The sequence below is a fragment of the Amblyomma mixtum genome, chromosome 10 (genome assembly GCF_055824585.1).
Source record: "Amblyomma mixtum isolate Tamu chromosome 10, ASM5582458v1, whole genome shotgun sequence".
NCBI classification, from domain to species: Eukaryota; Metazoa; Arthropoda; class Arachnida; order Ixodida; family Ixodidae; genus Amblyomma; species Amblyomma mixtum.
In genome coordinates, this window is record NC_143021.1 from 125,193,341 (window position 1) to 125,219,681 (window position 26,341).

The 26,341-nt window shown below is 46.3% G+C and overlaps 1 protein-coding gene and 1 long non-coding RNA gene across 4 annotated transcripts in view; both read left to right on the forward strand.

Moving 5' to 3' along the window:
* Positions 1–5,700, forward strand: part of LOC149326867 (uncharacterized) — a 43,743-nt gene extending 38,043 nt beyond the window's left edge. For all 3 annotated transcript variants that reach the window (XM_089564110.1, XM_089564108.1, XM_089564111.1), the window contains exon 10: positions 5,575–5,700. In XM_089564110.1, the coding sequence (XP_089420236.1) occupies positions 5,575–5,676 (102 nt within the window). In that variant the 3' untranslated portion in view covers positions 5,677–5,700. The remainder of the gene's footprint in view (positions 1–5,574) is intronic.
* A 3,049-nt stretch (positions 5,701–8,749) lies between these two features.
* On the forward strand, positions 8,750–19,176 carry LOC149326868 (uncharacterized). The gene is made up of 3 exons (XR_016286491.1): positions 8,750–9,150; positions 10,235–10,308; positions 19,029–19,176. It is a non-coding gene; the product is annotated as an uncharacterized LOC149326868 (long non-coding RNA).
* Positions 19,177–26,341: the final 7,165 nt, after the last annotated feature.

Here is a 26,341-nt window from a genome sequence, read left to right on the forward strand (position 1 = left end):
AGCGGGCGCGCTTCTCTGAAGCTTAAACGGCGGCTCGGGCAAGTCGACAGCGGCCAACACCCTTCTTATATACACTTGCTCCACGTCTCTCTGTTCTTCGCGCCAAGTCAGGCGCGCACATGCACATAGTATCGGCTGTGCAGTCTCCTTCTCCTTCTCGCGCCGTGCGCTCGACCCCATATGTCGAAACCGGGAGTGGCTTCGAGTTGCTTACAGATTTTTAGGGCCTGGAGCCGCCGCCGACGCGCGAGTGAAGAGGGAGGTATATCTCTCTTAGCACACGAAAGGCTCTTAGCATCTCTTAGCACACGAAAGGCTACGCCCTCATAGAAACGTCTTCGACAGTCGAGAAGGTTCGACGTCATGGCTGACGCAATCCTCCCGCGCGTCGCGTCGGCGAGGGGTGATGGAGGGGGAAGCCACACACGCAAGGCTAGTCGCTCTCCGGGGTTTCCTTCTCCCTGTTTTACGACATGCGCCGGAAAGTGGTATACGAGCGGCGCTGTTGTTTCTTTTTCAAAAATGCGCTCAATTTTGTGACACTGGCAGTCAAAGCATCCAACATTAATTATTAGACAGGCAGCGACACACTGCCCTTCGTGCTATGGGGAGCAGAATTTCAGCTGTCCAGACGCGTGGAAGGGACGCGCGGTAGCCGAAAGGCAAGCGTAGCCGCTCTCAAGCCTCTCCCGCCTGCTAGAACGCCACGCCAAATCCGGCAGCTTGAGCCATAGGGAGAGAGAAAAATGTCTGTGATGCGCTCGCTTCGCGCAGCTTAACTTCTTGGGTGTGAATATGCTAGCACCACAGCAGACACATGCCCTTTCCACGAGTCTATGCTGCCCAAAATTCCTAGCCTCGTACCGCCAAGGGCATTAAAGTTCTTGTTCATCGAATAATCGCTTTTGGCTGCCGCTATGTACTGCCAGAATTCATTTGCCAACAAGTGCTTCGCAGCTGAAGCACAGAGAGGATTCATAAAGAGCGGGCACTCCCATAGGGCCCAGTGGCCCAATTGACTGTAGCGCACCAAGCGGCGGGGTGAGGAGGTTTCGGTTCCTGGCGTGCGCAGTTTGAATGCTAGCATGCGCTGCGGCCTGCTGCGCCTACGTGGCGCATCATTCCTGTTCTGCATGGTCTCTTATTCTATTCTTATTTTATTCTTATTCTATTTACTTTTGGTCCTGAAAGAGGAAAATTACATTCCGGGCGCTCTTGACCAGAAATCAGCGCAGGTGGCCACGGCGTTCGTCAAACATTGACAGTCCAGAAAAGACACCAGGTGCTTTTGTAAAATGAACAGTTATTTTGCTGTATATAACCCCAAAACAAATATAGTAGCATCGCCATTTAGCACATCGCTAATTTCGTTCCGCGCTTCTTGTTGTCAATTCCTACTGCCAAGGGGCGCACAGCAGTGGCTCTCACTACCACCGGGCACCCTCAGCTGAAAAGTAAACTAGGAGCAGGTGTTCTCATAAACCTTGCACAAAAACTGAGCTAACGGGCAAAATGCGCAAAAGCGGCGAAATTATGAAGAAGGAAACATGCTTTTCACGAACCTCGCATGCGGAGCATTATTGCATCACATGCAAGATGAACCTCCTAATGATTTACGAGCATTCTTCGATTCCCCGACGTTATTTTGTGCAGCCTGACATCTACAAGCACCATTCCAAGGTCCACTGAGCGTTTTGTTCGATAAAGCTTTGGTACCCGGTCGGCTACAACAAGGCCTCCCCATAAGTCGCTCACAGTTTGTTGGGGCTCTGAGAACTAATGCGAGGGTACAATTTGCATGTCTTCGCAGGCGCAGAAGACAATGCTGGGAGCACCAACTCCACATTTTAGAATCTTTAGAAAATCCTACCAGTCTACTTTTTTTCTTAGTCGTTTTGCAAAGCGCACAAGCAAAGCGTAAAGCGCACTATGCGGGTGCAATGCCCGTTTTCATTAGAGTACACGACGGTGCCTTCCATGCACAAGTTTCAATTGTTTAGCTTTTTATGTGTTACGTTTCTTTCCGGGGAGTCTTGAAAATTGCGCGCCAGTATTGACAACGTGGCAAAACTAGTTTACGACTTGTTTGCCCATTTTTTTCAAGTCAACCACATATTTTATCCGACCGTCAACAAATATCACTCGAAAGAAGTAGTGCATTGTTGGTGACCATAAAAACTTCGCGTCCCCGAGCAACTCAACGCACAACAATGCGAAATGAACGGCAAGGCCAAGCGCACAAGGCATATGAGCACTCTTCACTAACTGCGCACGAACCGGTGTCACGGCTGGTGCCAAGGAGCGAGCCTGTAGGCGTGCCTTTCACCCCTGCGCCATACTGCGCCGGCCGGCGTGCTCAGCGTAAACTGCTGAGCACGCAGTTTTTAAAACATTTCTCACCTTGCCGTCGCCAGAAACCGCTCGAGTTCCGCGTCGGAGACCAAGACAGACACCAAAGCACGGAGTGTGCGAGCGTACAAAGACGCTGCACGCTCACAAGTGCAGCCGACCGTTTCCTGGGGCGCGATTACGAGTCGCTCAAAATCGTCTCAATCGGAAAGTGTCTCAAAAAGTGTCTCATTTGCCCCGTTCCTATTGGTCGGTCGTGACCAGCGGCCATATTGGTTTTTTGCGTCACCGGCTTACGTCATAAGTGTGCCAAAAGTGTTGACGTTGCTCACCTAATTATGCGAGCCGATTGAGACGATTTCTTGCGACTGGAACGAGTGGTCTCAAACCGCTCGAGACAGAAAATGGCGGTTGTTTACATGGCCGGTGGCCGCGCGAGCAGCGGTGTAAGAGGGTGCATGAAGACGGTTTTGACGTGCCGGACGAGTTGTTTCGACGTTTTGACATAGGAAGGAGCATAATGGCTGTGCGACGAACTCGCCGTTGAACTTGGAGGTGTGCGGGTGAGTGCGCGGTCAGTGGAGCGGCAAGTGCCTGTGCGCGCCTTCGCCGCCGGTGAGTTTCAAGACACCGTAGGAAATGAAGTAAACGTCGGCGTAGCCCAACCGACTGTGCAAGTGTTTGCGGTGAGTTGCGGAGACCACTGTCAAAGTTAAGTCGCCGAAGGTGCTCGCTTTCCGGCGAGACCCCCAAAACAAGGAAGCGGCGAAGGAGGACTTGCTTCGCATAAACTTTCGCCACCGCAGTATCCCCGGCGGCGTCATCCGAGCATCATCGGAACGGAACGGCAACAACACCAACACGAATGTCAAGTGCTTAACCCGAAGCGGGCGGCATGAGTTGGTTACGAGGCGTCGTGAGTGATTGTTGGCGCAGTGACCGGGCGCGTGCCGGCTCTTAATTCCCGCAGTGAGATTGCAAGCTCCCAGCAGCTGCACCGGTCTGCTCCCGTGTGTCGGCAGTTGCTGCAGTGTGATTTTTCATGGTCGCCTGGTATTTTCTGAACAAAAATAAATAGAACTACGCATCGCCCTTTGAGCACATTTGCCGTCGATAGCAGGCTAGGTGAGTTCACACTGGCGAGTCGCGGAGGTCGCGCGACAGGCTAAAATCGATTTATTACGCTCCCTCCCCGCTTTACATGTACTTCGGAAACGGTAACTAATTGACCGAAATCGGTCGCCTAGAATACTAGCGCGACGATTGCAACTCGCCAGTGTGAACTTGCCTTAAAGCTGCCTTCGCCGGTTTTCGAGCCAAGCGCTCCTTCCAAATTGTTCTCGGCAGACTCGTATAGCAATCACTGCCTTTAAACAGATTTTTCCGCGCACTTAAGACGTCTGCGCAGTACTTTGATTCTGCGTAATGTGTAAAAAAAGAGGACAGCCGTCGAATCAGCTGATTTTTTTTCTGGCTGCCATGTTATCGATGGCTGAATATGTGCGTGGAGGGATAAGGCTGAATCGGTTGAATCAGGCGTCAGCTCACGCCGCCTAGCCGCCGCTACCGACGCTTTTCCCGCGTCAGCGCAAACTCGAGGCAGCAAAAGTGACTGAAGAGCAAACTTAATTGCGAAATTGAGGACGCTTCTTCTTTTGCTTCATGTCGTTGAGTTTGAAACAGTTTTTTAGCGAAATAAAACATTCTTCAGATAGTTAACTGTGTGTTTACAGCGAAACTTTAGTATACGGTCCCTTATTGCGCAACTAAATGCTTCCTGGGTGGAACCCTACTATTAGACACCACAACCTCGCTGCTAATTGGTTGATACCGCAGTCAACAACTCGCGGTGTCGTCATTTTGACGTCAGAGTCTCAAAATTGAGACAAAAACTCGTAATCGCGCCCCTGGTTTCGTTCTACCTCACCTGCCCGTAACCCGTATGATCTGTCGCCGCTCGCCCGCGCGCCTACACACCCGCGCCTCCCGCGCGCGCGCATGCCCACGTGTGCTAACGCTGGCGGCGTCAAAAACAGAAGGGATATAAGCTAATCCTTTACATATTTCCTAGGGGAATATTTCGCCCAGTGTCCGCTCTTTACAAATTTCATTCTGTATGGCTGAAGTATAAGTGTTATTAGCAGATAGTAGTCAAATAGTAGTAACATAGCAGATAGCTGATAGTAGTAGTATTACAAAACTAACAAATTTCCCTGAAAAGTTTTCTCCTTTCTGGCGATGTAGTCGCTTTGATCGCGAAGGAACCATTTTATCTCTACAAGCGTGATTCATAGCCAGCACATGTGCGACAGTAACGGGTGATCGCCGCCGCGGTGGCTCAGTGGTTATGGTGCTCGGCTGCTGACCCGAAAGACGCGGGTTCGATCCCGGCCGCGGCGGTTGAAATTCTTTGGAGGAGAAATTCTAGAGGCTCGTGTACTGTGCGTTGTCAGTGCACGTTACAGAACCCCAGGTGGTCGAAATTTCCGGAGCCCTCCACTACGGCGTCTCTCATAGACTTAGTCGCTTTGGGACGTTGAACCCCATAAACCAAAACATAAACCAAACCAGTAACGGGTGAAATATCGCGGTGAAATATTCGTTCGAAGACAGTGGCTTCCTGGGGAAGAACTAGATAGTGCTTGTCTAAATTCTGGGATTCTGCGCCTCGGCTCATGCTCTCCAGACTCCTGGCAATGATTATGTGCGTTTCTATCGTATCGCTGATAAATGTGATATTGTTATTGTTACTGCTCATTGTTTCTCTTTGATTTCTTGTATTTGGGGGTTTTATACCTCTTACTCTGTATAGAGCTTATCATTGCTTACAGTATATCCACATTTTATTTCATGTGGTAATATGAGTGCGTTTAGTTTGGTTTTATATTTTATGTTGTTGGATATCTGGCCTACTCATTGCGTTATTTGTACTGGGAATTGCGTGTGTTGCAGCTTTACTGTGTTGAACGTTTTGTTCAAAGTTCAGGTATTTTAGTATCATTATGTGAAAAGGAGTAGCCGGGACCGGAATCACACAATCTCCTTTTATATCCATGTCAATAAAAATGCATATTTCTGTAAAATACATACTCTTCCAGCGGACAATCAGTATATTATAATCGCTGCTCCTCATTACCAATCGAGTAACGCCAGAAATAATAACTTTTGCTATTTCTGTCAACATGAGAACCTTACGTAACTGTATATTTGGCGTTGGTCCCACAGCTCTTCGATCGGGCTGAACCACAGCGACTCGGATGGTGCTGCCGTGGAAAGTGCAATCGAGAACCACACTGCAAGGGAGCCGAGATTCTTCGCTCTGAATAAAGTGGCATTGAAAATACAATTTTAACTCATAAATACAGGGCAACATCCTCGCCTTCAGCGCACTACAGATGCAAATAAATATTCGAATAAATACCTTCTGTATCAGAGTTGGAAAGAACGTGGCAACAGCATGATGTCCAGAACAAGAAGAACGTGTGTTTATTGAAGCGTGCCGATTATATAGCCCGCTAGTGATAACAGGCAGCTCGCACCGCGCATGTCAGCGACAGAGACGCACCGTCATATACGTGCCTGATACATCTTTTCGCGGGAACAAACAAAAACAGTTGCAGCAACAGGGATTAGTTAAGCGCACTGATTAAATTCCTCGTCATAGCAAAGGCGTTGCGGGGCCCTCCTGTTCCGGTACGATCTCCTTAATGCTGGTGGCTGCACGGCACCCGGAGGCGAGCTTCCCGCTGTATTGGCCGCGCACGGTGGTTCCCCAGCAGTCCTTTGCGGCCCACCCGAGGCCTGCGATGCGAGGCAGGTACCAGGCGACGAAGGCGAGGCAGGTACCCGGGGGTTGTCGATTGGCCCACTTGTGTCGCCACCGTCGTCACTGCTCGTCTCGGCATACCGCTCTCGCGTCTCTGCGAGATGTCGCCGGTTACGTCGCAGAATTCTTCCATCTTCCGTTAGAAGCTGGTACGACCTTGGAGCCGGAGCGCTTACTACCCTCGCCTTCCGGGCCCACGTTGTAGTTCCTCGCAGCCTTACCACCCCTGTTGAAAATTCCAGCAAAAGTCATGTTGGAGAAAACGGTGGGCCGAATGGAAGTGTTGGTTTCCATGTTGGAGAAAACGGTGGGCTGATTGGAAGTGTTGGTTTCCACGCTGGGTGCTGTTGGAGCGAATGGGAGAGATGTTGGATGCACTAATGGCGACTTTGGGCCACCCTGGATTGAGTGGAAATTGTGGTGGCTGCACTGGCACTTTCAGTAAACAATATTGGGCTGAATGGAAACCACGCTGGACACTTCAGTGAACACGGTGGGACGGGATGGGCTTGGTGGTATCCATCGTGATTATCTCGGTGGGCCTGGCAGGCAACACTGGACTATGTGGAAACCACGGTGGGAGCCTATGGATGTGTACAGTCGCGAGCAAAAAATATTAGCACAGATCACTGGCGATCAGAATTCGTATATCTCACCACGCGGCGCTGCGGTAGGCAGAACTGCCTAACGGGCCGTTTCCATGTTTGCAGCCTAGGGGGGAGGGGGGGGGGGGCAGGAAGTAAGCTTTATCAAGCGTGCACCGCCCGAGCGTTGAAGTGCCGACCCTACGTGACTGTGCTTGCGGAATTTATTTTGGCTCGGCTATCATGAGCACAGATGGCTTCTTTTTATTACTGGTTTTTTATGTCCGCGATGGTTTGTCAAAAGGAACTCGCGGGAACAATATATGATAGCGCTGCTTTTAGTCAGCAGTTTCGCTGTCCGTGGCAGTCCGCTAATTTGCTGTCCGTGGCAGTCCGCAGCAATTTTACTGTCCGTGGCAGACCCCCTTAATACTGTAGAATGGGAACGGCCCGGCACTCCCGTTATCAGCCTCTCCGCCACCCGCAGTGCCAGGCGTTGTCATTCCGGCGCTCTGGTGTTCCGTCATGTGTGCTAATCTTTTTTACCCACGACTGTACCTACTTGTTTGGCATGGCACAAACCATGGCTGTATTTGAATGGCCGATGCTGGGCAGCAGATACTGCATGCATGTGCCTATATGGTTGACAAAATGAAACTCATCAATGCACTAACAATCTCAGTGGGTCAAATCCATCAAACGTACAGTCTTTGTCAAAAGTAACCAGGCTGCATAGTTTGCTTCTAGCTCGTACAGTGGATCCCTCACAGCTTCCCTAAAGCTGGAATGGTAGCTAAAGGTAAGGACTGAGGGTCTTATTACCTTCCAACACGTTTTGATCCTTAGGAATAACACAAGGGCTCCACTATACAAGCTAGAAGCAAACCATGCAGCCTGGTTACTTTTGACAAAGACTGTACACTTGGCACTTTATGCTGTTAGAATAAAAACTGCAAGACAAATTTCTCTTTTTTACACGTGCATTTGTTGACTTGACAGTTTCAGAAAATTTTTTTAAAAAGTAACGACTTATATACTTGGGCTTAGATTATCATTAGCAAAATATTTGAGAAAAAGTTTAACTTCATTGTTCACAAAATAATAAATTGCAGGTTTGCAGAGCCCTGCATGCCTGAATCCGAACACTCAATTTCATTCAGAAAATTTTATTGAGCGTGCATTTCAAGACATATACTAATTCAATTAACAAATTTTTAACCACATAGCTGGCCACACAGCTTCTTTGTAGAAGGGTTACGAATACAAATATATACACAGAATATTTCGACAAGGCTGCACTCTTATACATGCACCTCGGTACACAATTACCAGTACAACACTGTTTTTCAAAATAGAAATGCAGATATATATAAACACACTAGGATATAAATTACACAGCATATTTCATACTAAGAATTGATTTGGTTTTCACGTTGGATGAGAGAACTCCACTATAAAAAATGCACACCTTCACTGTAGTCTCAAGAAAGCATATACCATGGAGGTTGTTCTCTCGACGCGCGTTTCAACGCTGCCGCCTCTCACGTCGTGCTGCCGATCAAACAGCGTCACCATGTTTTTACGACAACCTACTCTCTACGACTGCTACGTTGGGTATTTTGTTAGCCTTGCTGATCTCCCATCAATATAAAAAAAAACTTCCCCATACAAACAGAAATCGGCATGTAATTTCGTGAATGAGCAAAGCAGCAAGCCATACTGCCGTGAGAACTCAGGCATTTTTCAACCGCAGCGCAAGCAACAGGTCGTTAATTCGCGCGTTTCTACCAGTGGTAATTGCTCGCAATCGCTGCAATTTCTGTGGATGCCGATACGGCTGAATACCCAATAAAAATACCAAAAATAAAATAAAAAGTAGGATACAAGCTTTTTCACAACGAAACCGAAACAAAAACTGGTTGTCACCGCCAGGTGGCTGCCGGTAGCTGTTTTTCTGTATAACCCTCATGGCGGTTCGGGTGCTGCGTCGCGTGCATCGCGCTTCGGCGCTTGCTACAATTCGCTACTTGAATTGTGAGCCGTCGTGAACTGTGTTGTGGTTTGCGTGTGTTTCTTCTTGCTCAAGGGTGCACAATCGCGCAGTGCTGTCGCGTAGCCTATTCGAGGCAAAGTGTCATTTTTCTGGTCTCTCTAACTTTTCAGTCTGTGCGCTTCTTTGTGTAGTCCAGGATGGGTGTCCAGGCACAAAGACGCGCGGGCAGTGTCGCGGTGGAAATGTTCCAAATAAGGCCCGGAATATTTTCTTCTGTGTGACTACGTGGTAGAGAGTGCCGGCTACGTAGCACTCGTGCTGAAATCTCACTGGTTGGTGTAGTGCCCGTGACACGAAGGCAAACAGCGTTCTGCACGACTACGCAATCATCTGAAAAGGTAAGCAGTACTCGTGCATTATCCGAAGCATATAATGCTGGAACGGTGACCTGTCGTACTGCTGCAGTATTCGTGTTCAATGCTATAAAAAGCGTTTTTGAGGCGCTTTTGCTGTCGCCGCGGTGAGTTGCTCTGCCAAGAATTGTCGCTGTCGGTACTTGTTTTGGCAAAGGGGATGCGACCGTGCGTGCGCTAGCTTTGCATGATTTTGGTATGCGCATGTTTGCGCGTTTTGTTTCTTGTTGAGCACAGATTTGTCCTCGTATATGCCTCGTTCTACGCGTTTCTGCCCATGCTTGTTCACACCACCGCGCACGTTTCAAGGACCGGCACTTTGGCTGTGCGTAAAATGTATGATTGTCTTTCAAGATAGCGTTAGCACTTTGAGGGGGATTGAAACACTTTTTATTCGCCGCGGTTTTTGCTCGGCCCTAGACTGTTGAACCTTAGGTCGTGGGGTCGATCCTGATGGCAGTAGCCGCATTTCGATTTAGGTGAAATGAAAAAAAGAATGCCCCTGTGCTGTGCGATGTCAGCTCACGTTAAGAAATTCTAGGTGGTCTAAATTAATCCGGAACCCTCCAATACGATCAGTGCCCATTTTCTGCATCTGAATTCAAACCCCACTATAAAGAAAGCACTGTCTCAGGTTGCAGTTACCAACGAAAGTTAATTTCCGGCCGTCAGGATCTAATTTTTAAATGAGTATGTGAAGATTTTTTTTTTATGATACCGATAGCGTTTCTGGCTACCCAGAGTATAGGATCTTGCATTTCGATCACTCTGCTGTTTGAAAATTGGTTTCTGAAGAAAACAAGTGACGCAATAATTGTCTCAGTTATTACGATGTTTATCTACGCTTTCGAACGCAGATTTGTTTTGCTCATAGCAAGATTCCTTTACTAGTGCTAGGGGAACTGATGCATTTTAAACGGGGTAGTTTTCCTTTGTATTGAGGCGTATACTTGGGCAGGTATATTTTTCCTGATCTTTTTACATTCATGTGATATTCACTGTTGGACCGAGTTCGCATGCTTGTTTTTGTACTCTTGTCATAGTGATAATGGGAAATTTTTATCCGCAGGTGGCACATCTGTCTTCCAGTCCGAGTCAATGGCATGGATTTTGTGGCCAGCAGATGAAGTCAAAAGCTGTGTTGTAAGTTGTTACTGCATTGTGCTTTGTTCTTGTGGTTGCCATGAAATGTTCTCTTACTTTCATTGCTCTTTTCCTTAATGCTACTGCTTGGAGCAGTTTGGATAGCTCTGGCCTGATATGTTTACATTTTTATATGAGTAATATTAGTTGGCTGTCAGAATGGGCCGGTTGCAGGCCATTTGAAGTTGTACATTCAATATTGCTCGTCTTTTAACCGTTGCATTCTATGCATGAAGTGCGAAATGTCTGCATGTTTTTGGCTGCATTATGTGATACTATTTGACTACGAATATTAACATTATGATGCATGTGTGTTAACTTAAATATGTGTTTTTATGCCACTCATCGCAGGTCACAGATGTAAAAGAAAAAGTGCACACATGAGAACTGGTTTCATTACTGCTGGCTTGTTTTTGCTAAGCATGGAGAGCTGAGCTAATTGGTTCTGGGTAGAATTATGAGACATCATTCCAGTGTACAAAAACACATGAACGAAGAGAGTAGACTCCATAGACCCCATACTTCAACTGAGGTTGATTCCACAACATGAGCTTTTTACATGCAAAGTGGTACTAGTGACCCCTGTGGCTGAAAAGTGTTTCCTCGACCAGGTAACAATTATTCAATGTTGCAAAAACAAAAACATAGGCGTAAGGTTAGCTTGTCACTCAAGTTGAATGCATTGGCGTGACTAAACATTGCCTACCTGGCTGACCCAACACACATTTGCGTTGAGATAATCTATTTCTTTTTCTGCCTGCCTGCTCCAGTCGCCTTACTTCGGCATTGACGCTGTCACGACTCTGTGACAGCATCAATGCGCAAGTAAGGAGACTGGAGCAGGCAGTTTTCACAGGAGAAATTGTAGCCTTAGTTGTAGAAAGCCAGGTTCGAGAGATGAAGTGTGCTGGGCAGCGCAAGCCGGAAGACAACGCACATTCGCAACAGTGACCTGTCATTGTGCCCTATTGCCATCAGGTGTCACACCGCCTCAAGAAGGCCAGTGACAAACACGATGTACATGTCGTATTTTCAGCTTGGGAAAGCTGGGATGCATGTGCCACCTGATAAATGACGTTACGAAAAAGCCTGCCTACAAAATTAAGCACACCAAACCCCTCGTTAAACATGAGGTTGACATGGTGTACAGCATCCTCCTTGCCTGTGGCAAACATTACATTAGACAGACGAGGCTTGCATCAATGAACGCTTGCTTGAACATTGCAGGACAGCTGATTCATTAAGTGGCAGAGGTCATTTAGCTGAGCACATTCGCCTTTGCTCGCACAAGCGAGCATGCAAGGCGTTTTTGAAAGAAACACATGCCTTGTGCAAGTTTAGCACTTGAAAGGGCTGGGAAATTTTTTAAGCCTTTTGTATCTCTGCTGAAAAAGAGAATTATGTCAGCAGCCCTTCTGCAGCGCTCCAGAAAAAGAAATAGATTATCTGGAGGCAAATATGTTTGTTGGGTCAGCCAGGTAGGTGATGCATAGGCGTGCCGATGTGTTTAATGTGAGTGGCAAGATACCTTTACCCCTATGTTTTTTTGTTTTGGTTTTTGCCGTCCTGAATAATTGTTATCTGGTGGCGGAAATACTTTTCAGCCCCAGGGATCACTAGTACCCCTTTGCACATAAAAAGCCTGTGTTGTGGAATAAACCTCAGTTGAAATATGGTGTCCATGGAGTCTACTCTCTTCATCCGTGTGATTTTGTGTGCCGGAATGATGTCTCATAATTCTCCCTTGTTTTCAGTGAATAAGGAGGGCTTCTGGTGTCTCTTTTTTTGTATGTGATGATTATAACAAAGTGGCTACCCATAAACTGTCATTTTGGGCTTAATTGAAGGATCCTTGGGAATTTGTTTGACAGCATATTCCATGGGCACTTTCTTGAGAAAAATCAGTTATTTGTTACCCGTTTCACTGCATTAACCATTGCTTCTCATCATGTCTCGAAAGTCATTGATAAGCACAAGCTTTTGAGTACCTGAGGGCTGTGTGAGAAGCCTTCTGACATACTTTAAACTACTGAGGATATCTGAAGACAGATTTTACCAATAATTGTTAGCCAATCCAAACCTCTTGGTTCTATCCCTGACAACCTGAAGCTGACCTGTCAATAATTAAGGCTGGAAACCGTTCTGATCCCCAAACTGTTCTCCTATTTTATTGATGTGCATTTTGCATGAACTGTTAGAGCACGAAATGAGTCAGCATATTACTTGCCACCATAATTCAAACTAATATTTCTATACCAGTCATCACGGCTCCCATTCTCTTTACTAATGTGCAATCCAACTTTTTGAATTCACAACAGATTTTCACCCAAATTTAGATTCTTTATTTTAGGCAAGTGTCATCGACTTGAATTTCTCCAAAGCTTTTCATGTTTGTCATTATAACCTTTTAGCTACACTCTCATGCTTGAGCCTTCATTCTTTGATATTAGTGTAGATTCATTGCTTCCTGTTCTACGGCTGGCCTTAAAAAACTATTGTACTTCTTCTCTTATGAAGCCCAGCATATCAACATGCAAAATCATAAGGCGTCCCTCATCCTGAGTCACTTTGGGATGTTAAACCCCCATAAACCAAACCAAGCACATTACTAAAGTACATTAATATTAGCCATTCAATAACAGTCTTTGTCTTTATGTCCCAACCTTGTCTTTATGACTGCATTATTCAGAAGGATGCCCCAACTATCTCAGCTACTCTGACTGTATTGACTTTTGCAAGATGGATGAATGGTCTTGTTTGTAATTCATCGTGTCAAAACAGCGCAAAGAAGAGAAAGATGAGGAAGGAATGCGACGGTGCGAGTGCTGACTTTCAAGAAGGTTTATTGGAAAGCACATCAAAATATATACACTGTGGCCTAAAAAAAGAATGAAGAAAGGGCGCCTTGTAACATTCACTTTGGATCTGTCAAAAACAAAACGAAAGTTGAATATGAAGCATTTAAGAGCATGAACTCTTTCTTAGGGAGCGATAAAGAAGGTGTGTTAACACATTGATTGAGTTTTTTCTACAATTTCAGTGGCCTCGATCATCTCATGCACAAACTTTTCTGTGTCTGTCTAGCACAATGCAGCACAAGAAATTACGCCTCACAGCGTAAAGGATGTGGCAAACGATCGCAGTCGCGACAATGAAACATCAGATTCCCCCTGCTAGCTTTGTTCACATTGTAACGGTGGTCTTTTGACCTCTCATTGGCACCTCTGCTAGTTTCTTGCTGAAGTTGATACATTAGCCAGATGGTTCAACTTTAGATTATTACATAGTTTCTTGGCTCTGGACATTGCTATTAACAAATCAGCTGTTGTGTGACACTTGAACTCAGAATTAACTGCCTCCGTTGCCTTGGACAGAAAGACGCCTTTAGACATAGTCCAAGGTTCGACGGAACACCGTCTGGTCAGGGCGAAGCATGATTGTGAACAAGGGCCCCGTATGGGACCCGAAACGTCATTTTTCATCTTTCGACTTGGTCAGTGACCCGCCTTTAGACATGACCACAAAACCACCTTCTTTATCAGCAGTTGAATGCGATAGGGCCCACCGTCTTAAACCCGTTACAGTTCAGCCTGCGGGCAAGTTCCTGGCATGGTTCAAACCACGACACCCCATCAACCAACGCCCCCTGAAACACACCTGTCACGCTCAGGTCCAGGCACAGGAAGGCAAGACGTCAAAGTATGGCGAACAGCTCCAGAATAGTCCTCTTCGAAGGAACAATGGCAAATTTTGGTCCGTATATGCTTCAAGCAGCAGACGAGGCAGCAACTCAGTGTCGACATTGTGCACCTTGTTTTCAGACACTCGTGCCTTGGCTTCTCTGCTCCGGGCTAGTGAGCGCAAAGTGGCTGCAAAGTGGCATTCCAGATGGCTTTCACCTGGTCAACGGTGCGTGACACCGTCAACCAGCCACTCCCTGGCTTGTTTTCAGGCACAAGAGTTTGACAACAAGGTGCACACCTTCAGCTTGGAGTCGCTGCCTCGTCTGGTCCTTGAAGTGCTTATGGACCAAAATTTTCCGTTCCTCCGAAGAGAACTATTGTGGAGATGCTTGCCATGGTTTGACGAGTTGCCTTTTCCACGCACAGACCTGAGTGTGACAGGTGTGTTTCGGGATGTTTTGATGCAGTGTCACGGTTTGAACCCTCTTTAGGAACTTGCCCACAGGCCGAACTGTGTCGTATTTAAGAGGGTGGGCCCTCTTGCTTTCAACTGCTGATAAACGGTGGTTTTGTGGTCGTATCGAAAGGCGCCTTTCAGTCCAAGGCCACAGATGCAGTGTATTCTGAATTTGAGTGCCACTTACTATCTGATTTGTTAAAAGCAAAGTCCAGTGCCAAGAAACATTAACAATCTAGAGTTTAACCATCAGGCTAATGCCATCAACTTCAGTAAGAAAAATTGTCCAGCTATCTTCTTTACCGCAAAGACCCATAAAGGTGACTGCTCCTTGAGGGTTGTAGTTTAAGAGAATGGAACCTGTCAGAAACAAATCGCCTTCTCTTTGCGACATAAAATTAAGTTGCTGAGCATTGATGACTCCTCTCGTGTAAGATCTGCAGAGAAAGTAACGCAATTTCTACACAATAACTCTCGCACCAGTTTCATGGGGTGCTATGTTGACATCAAGGATTTATATTACGCCATCCCTCAATCAGGATCAATAATGTGTTGAAGAATTCATTAACCTAAATGGAGCAGTGGCATTCCAAACGTCTCAGGCGTTTTGGTGAATAATTTTGTCGCACTTTTAAGCTCATACCTTCAGTCCACCTTTATTACATTTCAGAATAGCTTGTTTTTGCAAAAAAAACTATTAGCGCCGCTGTTACGTGGCTTATTGCAGGATCTCCAATCCTGACGAAGCATTGTCTAAGGTGAGAGAGGAGTTCAGTCAAAGCCTCAGTCCACTTTGAATCACCACTGAAATTATAGAGGATAATATGTCATCACATTTATTGGATCTTAATCTTGGGTGGTTACACTTGTTGGGCTTACGAGCCAGGGGAAAACAAGCTACTTTTACCATTTTCTTCGGTTCAGTCTAAGCTGGTCAAGAGGTGTCACTAACCTTTGCTTCAAAAATTCCTTAATGAAATCCTGTTTGATTGCCATGACATCCAGTTTTGCCCAGCTCATATGCCGTTTGTCCTTTACTGGATATTCAGAACCTTTGTCAGTGTCTTTAGCTGATTGCTTTAAGCAGAAGTTGAAACATTCTTTTTGTGCCCCCGTCGAGACTGTAACTCCCAAAAGGAAGTTTGTACGTACCTTTCCCTACATCCACAATTGGTCGCACCGGTTAAATAGGCAGTCGAGTTGGCGTCGATATTGTTTTTCTAACCCTATGAAGTTTCAGTACCTGTAGTCAACCGAGATTATCCATCAGAGTCTCTTCGTGCACTGCACAGAAGACAGTGTGTTCGAACGCCTTGAAATGCGGCTATGTTTACATTGGGAAAACAGGCAAGTGTGTCACTGAGAGGTTTAAAAGACCACCACGACGATGTGAACAAAACTTGCGGGAGAACTTTGATGATTCACTGTCGCAATTGCAATTGTAATTGTTTGCCAGATCCTAAACGCTGTGAACCGGAATTCATGTTCTGCATTTTGCCTGACAGACACAGAAAAGTTTGTGCGTGAGATAATCGAGGCCACTAAAATTTAAAAAAAAACCGCAATCACTGTGTTAGCACACCTTCTTTATCGCTTCCTAAGGAAGAGTTCATGCTCTTAAATGCTTCTTTGTCAGTTTTTGTTTTGTTTTACACTCATGCAATGTGGTTGACACAAGGTGCCCTTTGTTCGTTGTTTTTTTAGGCCACAGTGTATATATTTTGACGTGGTTTCCAATACACATTGGCGATAGTCAGCACTCATGCCATCATATTTATTCCTTCGTTGTCCTTGTCTTGTCTGCATTGTTTTGTCACAACGTATTGACCTCCTTTCCCACCTCTAGGGTTAATGGTATGGAGAAACCTTAACCAGATGCAGCCCCACATACTTGGAGCATATCACGATACATGCTGCTGGCACCACAAGGGCACTCGGGTTTATCAGGAGATGTCATGATCTGTGTGCTCTTGCCATGCTGCACAGTTTATGCATAAAAATTTCATTGATTCCAAACTGAAGTATTCCCTAGCTCTTTCAATTTTGCACCAAACTGTTTGATGCTACGCCACCAACTCCCTTTAATCCAACAGCGACACTTGGTACAGCATATGTGTAATCAGTCATCTCATTTGACCACCAGACATCACTGCATAAAAGGGGAAATCGCTCGTTTAGGTGTGTTCCATATACTCTACAATACTTTTCCACAACTTAATGTTAAATGTTGCTGCCCCGCTTCAGACCAGGATGCCATCACAACTAAATCAAGAAATTTTTCCTGTTCCCATTGAAGAATAAATCAGATCAAAGTTTATTTCCCATCTAGCACTACAGATGGAGGAATCGTAGAAAAAAGCTGCCCTTGGGCAGCTTGACGAGTCTACAATCCTTATTATTGACAGGGAGGCAACACAAGAGTTTATACAATTTTAAAAAACAAGCACATCAAGGAAGCACCGGAGAATACACGAAACAGCAATATGTATACATAATGAAACTTAAACAATGTTATGCAAAAACAAATTATGTAGTTCATGACGTGAAAAAGAAAACAAATCGAGGTTAATGTGGATATACCTATTTAGAAGAGATGGAAGTGTGTACTGAAGGCATTCCCTACCAAGATTTAGTCGAGGTGTTGGCACTGTATACCATTTACTGTATACCATTTATGTACACCACTTGCTGTCTAAACGACAAATAAGAACTTAACAATGAGAGCGCTTTTCCTCGGATACCATAGTAGTGTAATTTATTTAGTAAGATTTTATGATCTACCAGGTCAAAAGCCTTTGAGAAGTCCACAAATACACCAATGACAATAGGTTTGTTTTCAAGTTGCTTTATTATATATTCCTTTTGTTGGAGTAATGCAAGTTCAGTGGATTTGCTTTTGCAGAAGCCAAACTGAAATGGTGTTAGCAAGTTAAATTTATGGATGAAATTTGACATTCTTAGATGCAGCATTTTCTCAAATGCTTTCGAAAACACTGGCAAAATAGAGATTGGTCTGTAGTTGGCGAGGGCGTTGCGATCTCCTTTTTTGTAAAGAACAACAACTTTTGCTAACTGCATTTTTCCGTAAAAACTGCAGTTTCTAAACAGATGTTAAAGATGTGAGCAAGTATGGGAGCAATTATGTCAACTACATGCTTGACTGGCCGTATTTGGATATCATCAATGTCACAGCTACTGCTATGTTAAGATTTGTTATCACCGACACTACTTCGTCTACCGTGACTGGGTGCAGAAAAATTGTTTCATCATTCTGAATTCGAACATATTTGCAAGCGTCAGATCCGGCAGCACGTGTTATAGCACGGGTAGCAAAGCTCGTTAAAAAAGTATTGAATACATTAGCCAGTTCGACGCCAGAAACTTCCTTTCCATCAATATTTAATTTTGTTAATGCAGTGTGTGAACTGTCCCGCTGCAGAAGTGTATTTAATCTCGACCATAGTACACCATTTCGAGCATTCTTAACATCTAGAAGTGACACGTGATAGGCTGTTCGTGCAGACCGCAGTTTTTTAGTCAATTTGTTCCTATATTTCTTAAATACCGCAAGGTCCTCAACCTTCCGGCTGCTCAAAAATTTTCTGTACAGCTTGTCTTTCATTTGTATTTCTCCGCGAAGCTCTGGCGTTACCCATGGCTTGCGGATTCTGCGACTTTTCACACGTGTTACAAGAGGAAAGCAGTCGTGATATATCTGTTTAAAGCAATCGACAAACGTATTATAGGCAACATTTGCATCATGAAGTTCAGCTATCTTACTCCAATATACTTTCATGAGCGCATCCCTAAAGGATTTCAATGATGATTCTGTAATAGCTTGGTATGTGATTTATGTGGACTTACTTCCTATTGTACTAGCATTCTCAATGCAAGCAAACACAGGAAGATGGTCACTAACACAACAAGATAAAACACCAGAAAAAGCATTCAGCTGCATAGAGTTAGTAATAATTAAATCGAGAACAGAATGGCCTTCGCTTGTGACTCTACCTCACCACATTTTCATTGCATGTGGTCCCTCAAAATTATGGAAATAAGTGATATCGCTTGGAGCATTGACACTGGTTTGTTTTACCTTTTCTTTGCTGCTGTTTTTATTTTTTGCAACTGATGTATCAATGGATTGTATGCCTCTTTTCGTAGTGTATCGTCTGCGACATCTCAGCTGTGCTACTGCAGTCACCCTTCTGATGTTACCTTTATATTGTCCCTCTTATTAATACCCCACTAAAAGCCTTCAGAGGACAAAAAACGATGGCTTTTTTATTTTGCTCATTATGGCACACGTCAGGCTTATGTTTAGGGATATAGGAGAGGCCTTTGTCTTGCAGTGGTGCTAGTTATGCTGCTGATGATGGTACTTAATGACGAGCATATGATATATTGAATAAGAACCTCAAATTATTTTTCTTTTTGAGTGCGAATAGCTTCAGTGGTTCTTGATTTAGGCTCACTTTATTCCTGTGGCCACAATACGGAGTTTACTTTTTTAGCACTCTAATACTGGCAAGAATAAAAACTTGTGGATCCTAATTCTTTCATTTCAATCTTTTCTGCAGAGTGCATCGCCCAGTTTTCCCAAGCCCTCATGCACCGGTGGTACATCAACAAGGCTGTTTCATGGGGCCCAGCTGCATTGACAAGTGGCTAAAGAAGAGCAAGAGGAGCATGAACACAAAATAAAACTGGCTGTAGGAGCTTCATCTATTTTGAAATTTGCTGTCTCATTGCGACAGACATAACATTGCTGCATGGCCCCTGCCCCAACATCTCCCAGTCATTCCAACATGCCCAGTCATTCCAACCTGCCCAGTCATTCCAACATGCCCAGTCATTCCAACATGCCCAGTCATTCCAACATGCCCAGTCATTCCAACGTGCCCAGGCATTCCAACATGCCCAGCATTCCAACATGCCCAGTCATTCCAACGCATTTTCCATTACCATAATCCACCAAGGTTTCCAGTGTTGGTTTCCAATATTTACATCATTGCCTTTTTTTCCAATAGGGACGTCGCCTCGAGAAAGCTTCGGCAACGGTTTGCCCTGCGTTTTCTGGCGATGCTTCTCTACCTTGCTGCTCGGCACTTCTTCAAAGTCGGGAAGGTTGGCTCGCAGGCGTCTCCCTTGCAAAAGTTCCCCCGGGGATCGGCCGTCTTCGAGTGGTGTTGATCGATAGGCCAGCAGGCCTTGCCAGAAATCGTCCCCGGAATCCTGGGTTTTCTTCAAGATGCGTTTGACCACCTGCACACCTTTTTCAGCCAAACCATTTGACTGAGGGAAATGGGGACTCGAAGTCACATGTGTAAAGTCATAGTTCTGTGCAAACACGGCAAACTCGTGGATCGAAAATTGAGGACCATTGTCCGTGCACACTTCTAGTGGCACGCCATATCTTGCGAAGATAGCGCTGAGTGCAGCAATTGTAGCCCTTGCACTAGTGTCCTGAAGTTGCTGCACCTCTGGGAAGTTAGAAAATGCATCGTAAGCAACCAGGTACGAGTCTGCAGCAAAGAAAAAGATGTCCACTCCCACCCGGTACCATGCACATCGGGGAGTTGGCCGCATGAGGAGCGGTTCTTTTGCGTGCGCGTAAGCGAATTTCCTGCAGGTTGGACAGCTAGCTGCCAGAGAAACAATCTCACTGTTAAGGCCCGGCCGAAAACAAGACGACGTGCCCTCTCTTTACATTTTTGCATGCCAAGGTGTCCCGCATGAATTCTAGACAGAATTTTCTTTCGCATGCTCTTTGGTACGACCACTTTGGAGCCTTTAAAAACTATTCCATTAACCACAGAAAGGTCTTGTGTAAAAGGCTTGAGTTCACCCTCCACTGGTTGGCCCCTTGACAGACTTTGCACCACGGCTTGCAGACAGTCGTCGCACGCCGTTTCTCTCTGCAGTTCGCGCTGCGTCGTTGGCGTCACCATATAACCCAGGGATTCGACTGCGTGAATTTCCACTTCATCCATGCCAGTGTCTTGGCGGCTGCTGCTGTTGCCATCAGCCGTGGATCGTGATAACATATCTGCTAGAACCACGTTCTTGCCGGGAATGTACTGCAAACAGAAGTCATACATAAACAAGCGCAAAAAAAATCTTTGCAGGCGAGGTGGCATGTCATCGATTGCCTTTTCCGCAATTGATAAGAGTGGCTTATGGTCAGTTTCTATTAGCAGTTGTCGCCCGTAGACAAACTGATGGAACTTTTCGCAACCAAAGCAAATGCCAAGGGCCTCCTTTTCAATTTGAGGATACCTCTGCTCTGCTTGTGTTAAAACACGGGACGCGTATGCCACGGGTCGCCATTCATCAGAATGACGTTGCAGAAGGGCCGCCCCTACCCCGTTCCGCGAAGCGTCGCATGTAATCTTTGTGTCCCTTCGAGCATCAAAGATTGCGAGCACGGGAGCGGTAGTCAAAACTTGCGTTACGCTTTTCCACTCTCTAGCGTGGTTTTCAGTCCAATGAAAATCGGAGCGACATTTGATAAGATCCCTTAATAACGCCGTTCTTTCCGACAGCCGCGGCACGAATTTCCCAAAATAGTTGAGGACACCCAGCATACGTTGAACCTCCGCTTTGCTTGTTGGTTCTGGCATGTCAATCATTGTTTTAACGAGCTGTGCGTCAGGAGATATGCCATTTCCGGTTATTATGTCACCGAGGAACTTTACTTCGGTCACATTGAACTTGCACTTCTGCGCATTGAAAGTCATCCCCGCTTCTTCGACCGCTTTCAGGACAGCTACTAGTCTGTCATCGTGCTCTTGTCTCGTTGAGCCCCACACCAGAATGTCATCAATATATACTAGCACGCCTGGCAGCCTGTCTAGAACTTGCGTCATTGTTTGGTGAAACACTTCCGGTGCAGATGATATTCCAAACGGCAACCGCAAAAATCGGTACCTCCCAAAAGGTGACGAGAAAGTACATATCTTTGATTTTTCTTCGTCTAGCGGTATCTGGTGGTACCCCGAGTTAGCATCCAAGCAACTGAAGTACTTCGCGCCCGCCAACTTAGCTTCCAAGTCTTCTCGTCTCGGGAGGGGAAAATGCTGCCTCTTAATGTGCCGATTGATCTGCCTGGGATCCAAACAAACTCGCAAACCGCCATCTTTTTTCTTGACGACAACCAGTGGGCTTACCCAGTCAGTAGGCTCATTCACTTTCACAATGATGTTGGCTCGTTCCATTCTTTCGAGTTCCTTTTTGAGAGGCTCCTCCAGCGCCAAAGGCACCCGGCGGGCTGGCTGCACGACCGGTACTGCTCCAGGTTCCAGGACCATGTGATATGGCTGCTTCAAGCAACCAAGTCCTTCGAAAATATGCCTATAATTCTTGAGAGAACCATGTTTAGGAGGCGTATTTATAACATTCACGGCACGCTGAACCAGTCCCAAAGCTTCACTGGCGTCCAGTCCGAGTATAGGCTGACGACCGTTTTTCACAATGAAAAGCTTCACTACCGTGTGGGAATTTCCAACGCGTACAGTTGCCGACAATGTCCCGAAGCACGTAATAACGCCGCCGTTATATGCCCGTAGTACTGTGCTCGTCGGAGTTAGTGCTCCAGCTGATGGCAGTTTTCGATAGACTGAAAACGGCAAGAGGCTCGCTTGCGCCCCTGTGTCTATTTTGAAGGCAATTTCCTGACCGCCGACTTCAGCATTTACAGTCCACTCATTCGTGCCACTTTTAATTCCTACGTCTAGTACGTCAAAGTCGTTCTCCGGAAGTGTGTCGACTTCGCTCACTTCTTTTGACTTCCTACAGCAGACAGCAAAGTGGTGAAACCTACCACACACGTAGCACCTTTTACCAAATGCTGGGCATTGCTTCGGTTTGTGCTTGCGATTACACTTTCTACACTGCCATTGCTCCCCGTCGCACTTGGGCTCTTTACTCTGTACATGCTGCAAGTCTGTGCGCCGCCTTGAAACAAAATCCACACAACTCTCTTCTTTACGCCACACCTCTTTTTGTTGTGCTACTGATTCTGCAATTTTGCACATCTCCTCCGCTTTTGCTAACGTCAATCCTTTCTCTTGAAGCATCTTCTCCCGTAATCTAGGACTGTTGGTACCAAAGACGATCTGGTCTCTTACCATTGAGTCGTGTAACGTCCCAAAGTTACATTGTGAAGCTTGCTTCTTCAGGTCACGTAAAAATTTTTCGAATGGCTCTCCTTCCGCTTGGTTCTTCGTGCGAAAAAGGTACCGCTCATGCACCTCGTTGCTCACCTCTGTGCAGTAGGCGTCGAACTTTCCTATCAAGGTGCTGTAGTCATCCTTGTTCTCGCCCGACTCGAACTTAAAATTGTTGAACACATCGAGTGCCTCGTCACCGGCGATGCTCAGCAGGAGCGCAGCTTTCGAAGCCTCACTTCTCGGTTGGTCCTTGACTGCCGACGCTTGCAGGAAAATCTCAAATTTCTGCTTGAAACGCTTCCATGATGCCGAGACACTCCCTGCCAGACGCAGCGGTTCCGGTGCGACCAGCCGTTCCATGCTTCGTCCGCCGTCGGTGTAGCTAGATCGTCTTAGCCACTTCTGACACCATGTATCCGAGTTGGAAAGAACGTGGCAACAGCATGATGTCCAGAACAAGAAGAACGTGTGTTTATTGAAGCGTGCCGATTATATAGCCCGCTAGTGATAACAGGCTGCTCGCACCGTGCATGACAGCGACAGAGACGCACCGTCATATACGTGCCTGATACACCTTCCACACGCAATGCCATCTCTGCTTGTTACAAAGCCTAGTCAAGGTATATCTCGACTCTGAATTTTCCACAAGTACTACTTTTTTTTTTGTCCACCCAATGTCATTTCAGCTTCTGGACGTAGGATCGTCAGCACCGTTACATGGTGCTGTCTCAAATGCTGACTTAATTCGATTTCACTGCACGCATACAAGCACACAGGCAACAAAAATTACTCCGTATCATCGTCGTGTGGAGGTGTTCTCTTAAAATGCATTCAGAAACTGTCGGCTCACATCGTAGGACGGATATGGAAAGGAAAACGATATGTAGCGTTAAGAGGTTGGTAGACGGCAGAGTGGGTCAGGGAACAAACGTGGTTTAATGATATCGTAGTAGAAATTAGGAACAATGAATGGGCTTGGGCACGGCACGTAATGCGAATACAAGATAATGGATGGCTGTAAGGGTTACGGACAGGATACTAAAAGAAGGTAAGAGTAGCAGGGAGCGGCCCGAAAATTTGGTGGCTGGATGCGATTAAGAAGCTTTCGGGTATAAGATTGCTGCAGCTGGCACAAAAGAGGGTTAATTTTTTGCCCTACTACAGCGTGTAGTGCCATATAGGCCACATCTGCTTTTCGACCTGAGCCACGCCCGTGGTCTTGCTAATTACTTTCGCAGCTTAACGCGCTGCTGCCAGAAGCTATTTCTCTTTTTCCGGCAAGACAAGGATCTCGGCTTCGCATAAATGCTTCTTATCCTTGTGTGGCACAGCATTCAGCTCTCAATTGCGCTTAACCGTGACTCACCGTTCGCCTGTTTTATTTTCTCTTCAGCGGCGTATTCAGACAGCTTGGGTAGTTTGTAGCCTTTGCGTTAAAACAGCCTAAAATTTCTAGGGTGGACAGAGTCTAACTTTTTCTTTCGTCACACATTCGCGCAGTGTCCTGTATCTCGTCCCTTTTCTGACTTCCCCAACTGCGGTGCCACACTAGACGAAAATGTGTATATGGGCACCAGGCTCTGTGCACTCCCAGTCAAAAGTATTCGGAGCAAGGGGTTTGCTTGTGAGGCCAGCTATATGTCTCGTTATGCATGCTCAGCTACCGTAATTTCTCGAATGAATGGCTTCGCGTCCTAAATGCTCCCAAACTTTGGACTGCTAGATGTGCTAGCGACCCCCGCTAAACAGCTTAGGTACACTTTTGACAGGGTCTGTACCTTCCAGCGTGTAATGAACACCTTGAGCCATCAAGTCATCAAACTGGCTCACGACTGACGATCCCATGATTCTGGAACATGGTCACACAGGGTTTCCTTCACGCGAACACACTGTCGGTACAAAGTCATGAAAGCACGTAAGGACAGTATCACACTAATAGAGGCAATCATGCAAGACAAATTGATTGCAAATAGACTTCATGCAAACGCGGCAGGAAAAGCATTTTCACCGGTTGAATTGAATGCATTCAAATATCGACACTAAGATACTACCGCAGTAAGAACTGCTCAAGAGAAGGGACAACTAGCGCTGGGCTGCACATAGGGGACTGTCACCCAGACTTCGCGCACTTTTACGCGTGAAGCTCCCAGACATCCTTAGAGCGTGTGGGGGTAGCGCTCTCGGACTCTAAGGAGATGCCCTCGACTCAGCGTGGCAAGCTCAGCGGAGACCAGCTACCAAGTGACAAGAGGTTTTTGGGCGTTCGGTGCCCAGCTTTCGCTCGTCGCAAGCCAGAGAATGGGTCGGAGCCAAAGGTTCACAAACAAAACAAAGTTTATACAGCAATTGAGACGATACACAGGATTTCACAATCACTAGTACAGACACATACTAAGTGATTAACAGAACAATGCAACTCGTTCAAAGTTGAACTCGAGAGACGATGCAATACAAAGGCAATATTGCACCTAAAGGGCACTAACACACAAGAGAGGCAAACAAACAAAACACAATTTGTTCACCGGGCACTGCGACAGTCCGACGACTCGAGGTTCACGACGATGCTGTCCCGCAGACTGGCGCACGTTGCCTCGTTGGTCCGTGGCTGGCCTAGTGGTGTTTTCCCCGGGAGTCGAACGGGCGCGCTTCGATGAAGCTTAAACGGCGGTCCGGACTGACTAATCTGATAGCGATCAACGCCTTCTTTTATAGGCTCGCTTCCACGTCTGTTTGTTCTACGCGCCAGAGTAGGCGCGCACATACACTCAGCATCGGCAGTGTGTCTCCCTTCCTTCTTCTCACCGGCCGCGCGTCCCCATTGGTCAGAGGTCGGGGGTCGCATCTCGAAGATTCGAGTGTGTTCTGGCGTGGCGCCGTCGCCGACGTCCGAGTGCAGAGGAGGGGGACATGTCTTAGCGCACGCAAGGCTTCCCCCTCTTCCCCCGGTTAACAGTAGAAACGACTCGCACGTTCTAGAGAAATCGGCGTGGATGACTCATTCCCTCGGCGCACTCCGTGTTGGTGAGCGGTGGTGGAGGGGAGAGGAAGCCACGCGCTCAGCAGGGGTTTTCCTTCTCCCCCTTTCGGCTCGCGCTGGCGAGACGCCGTGCGCGCGGTGGTTTTTCTCTTTGTTTGTTTCAAAAATGCGCCGAATTTTGTGACAGGGACTAGGATGGGAAGGTGTCTGCCGTGGAAAACGCCCGCAACTATGAGAAGCTGGAAAAGAACCTCATTATACCAACGCATCTCAATTTCAAAACAATCATGTCTGAAACCTTCTCAAAATTTCAAGCTTATCAGATATGTGCTGCGATAAGCTGCTTTGTGCAGAACCGCCACCGGGGCTCTGCTGAGCAAGGCAGAGCCATCTATCTTTATGTATTTTATTTTCGTTTACGTAATACAGCAGACCTGATGTGGTCCAAGCAGGAAGAGCAGATAACAAGGCATATTTACAAGCGCCATAAAGTTAGTACACAGAAAAAAAGTTTGACACATGACACAAATGAGCGAAACAAGTCAAAATAAATACATTGCACATCAATTTCCACATCAAAATTCATTGCTAAAAGCCCTTTCAGAACTCTCACTTGAGACAATCTCGTCAGGCAGTGCATTCCACTCGTTTATTGTGCGCGCAAAGTATGAGAATCTAAACGAGTTTGTTTACGCGAAATTTGGTGTTAGGGCATGGGTATGTTGGTGACGGGTTTTTTATGTGG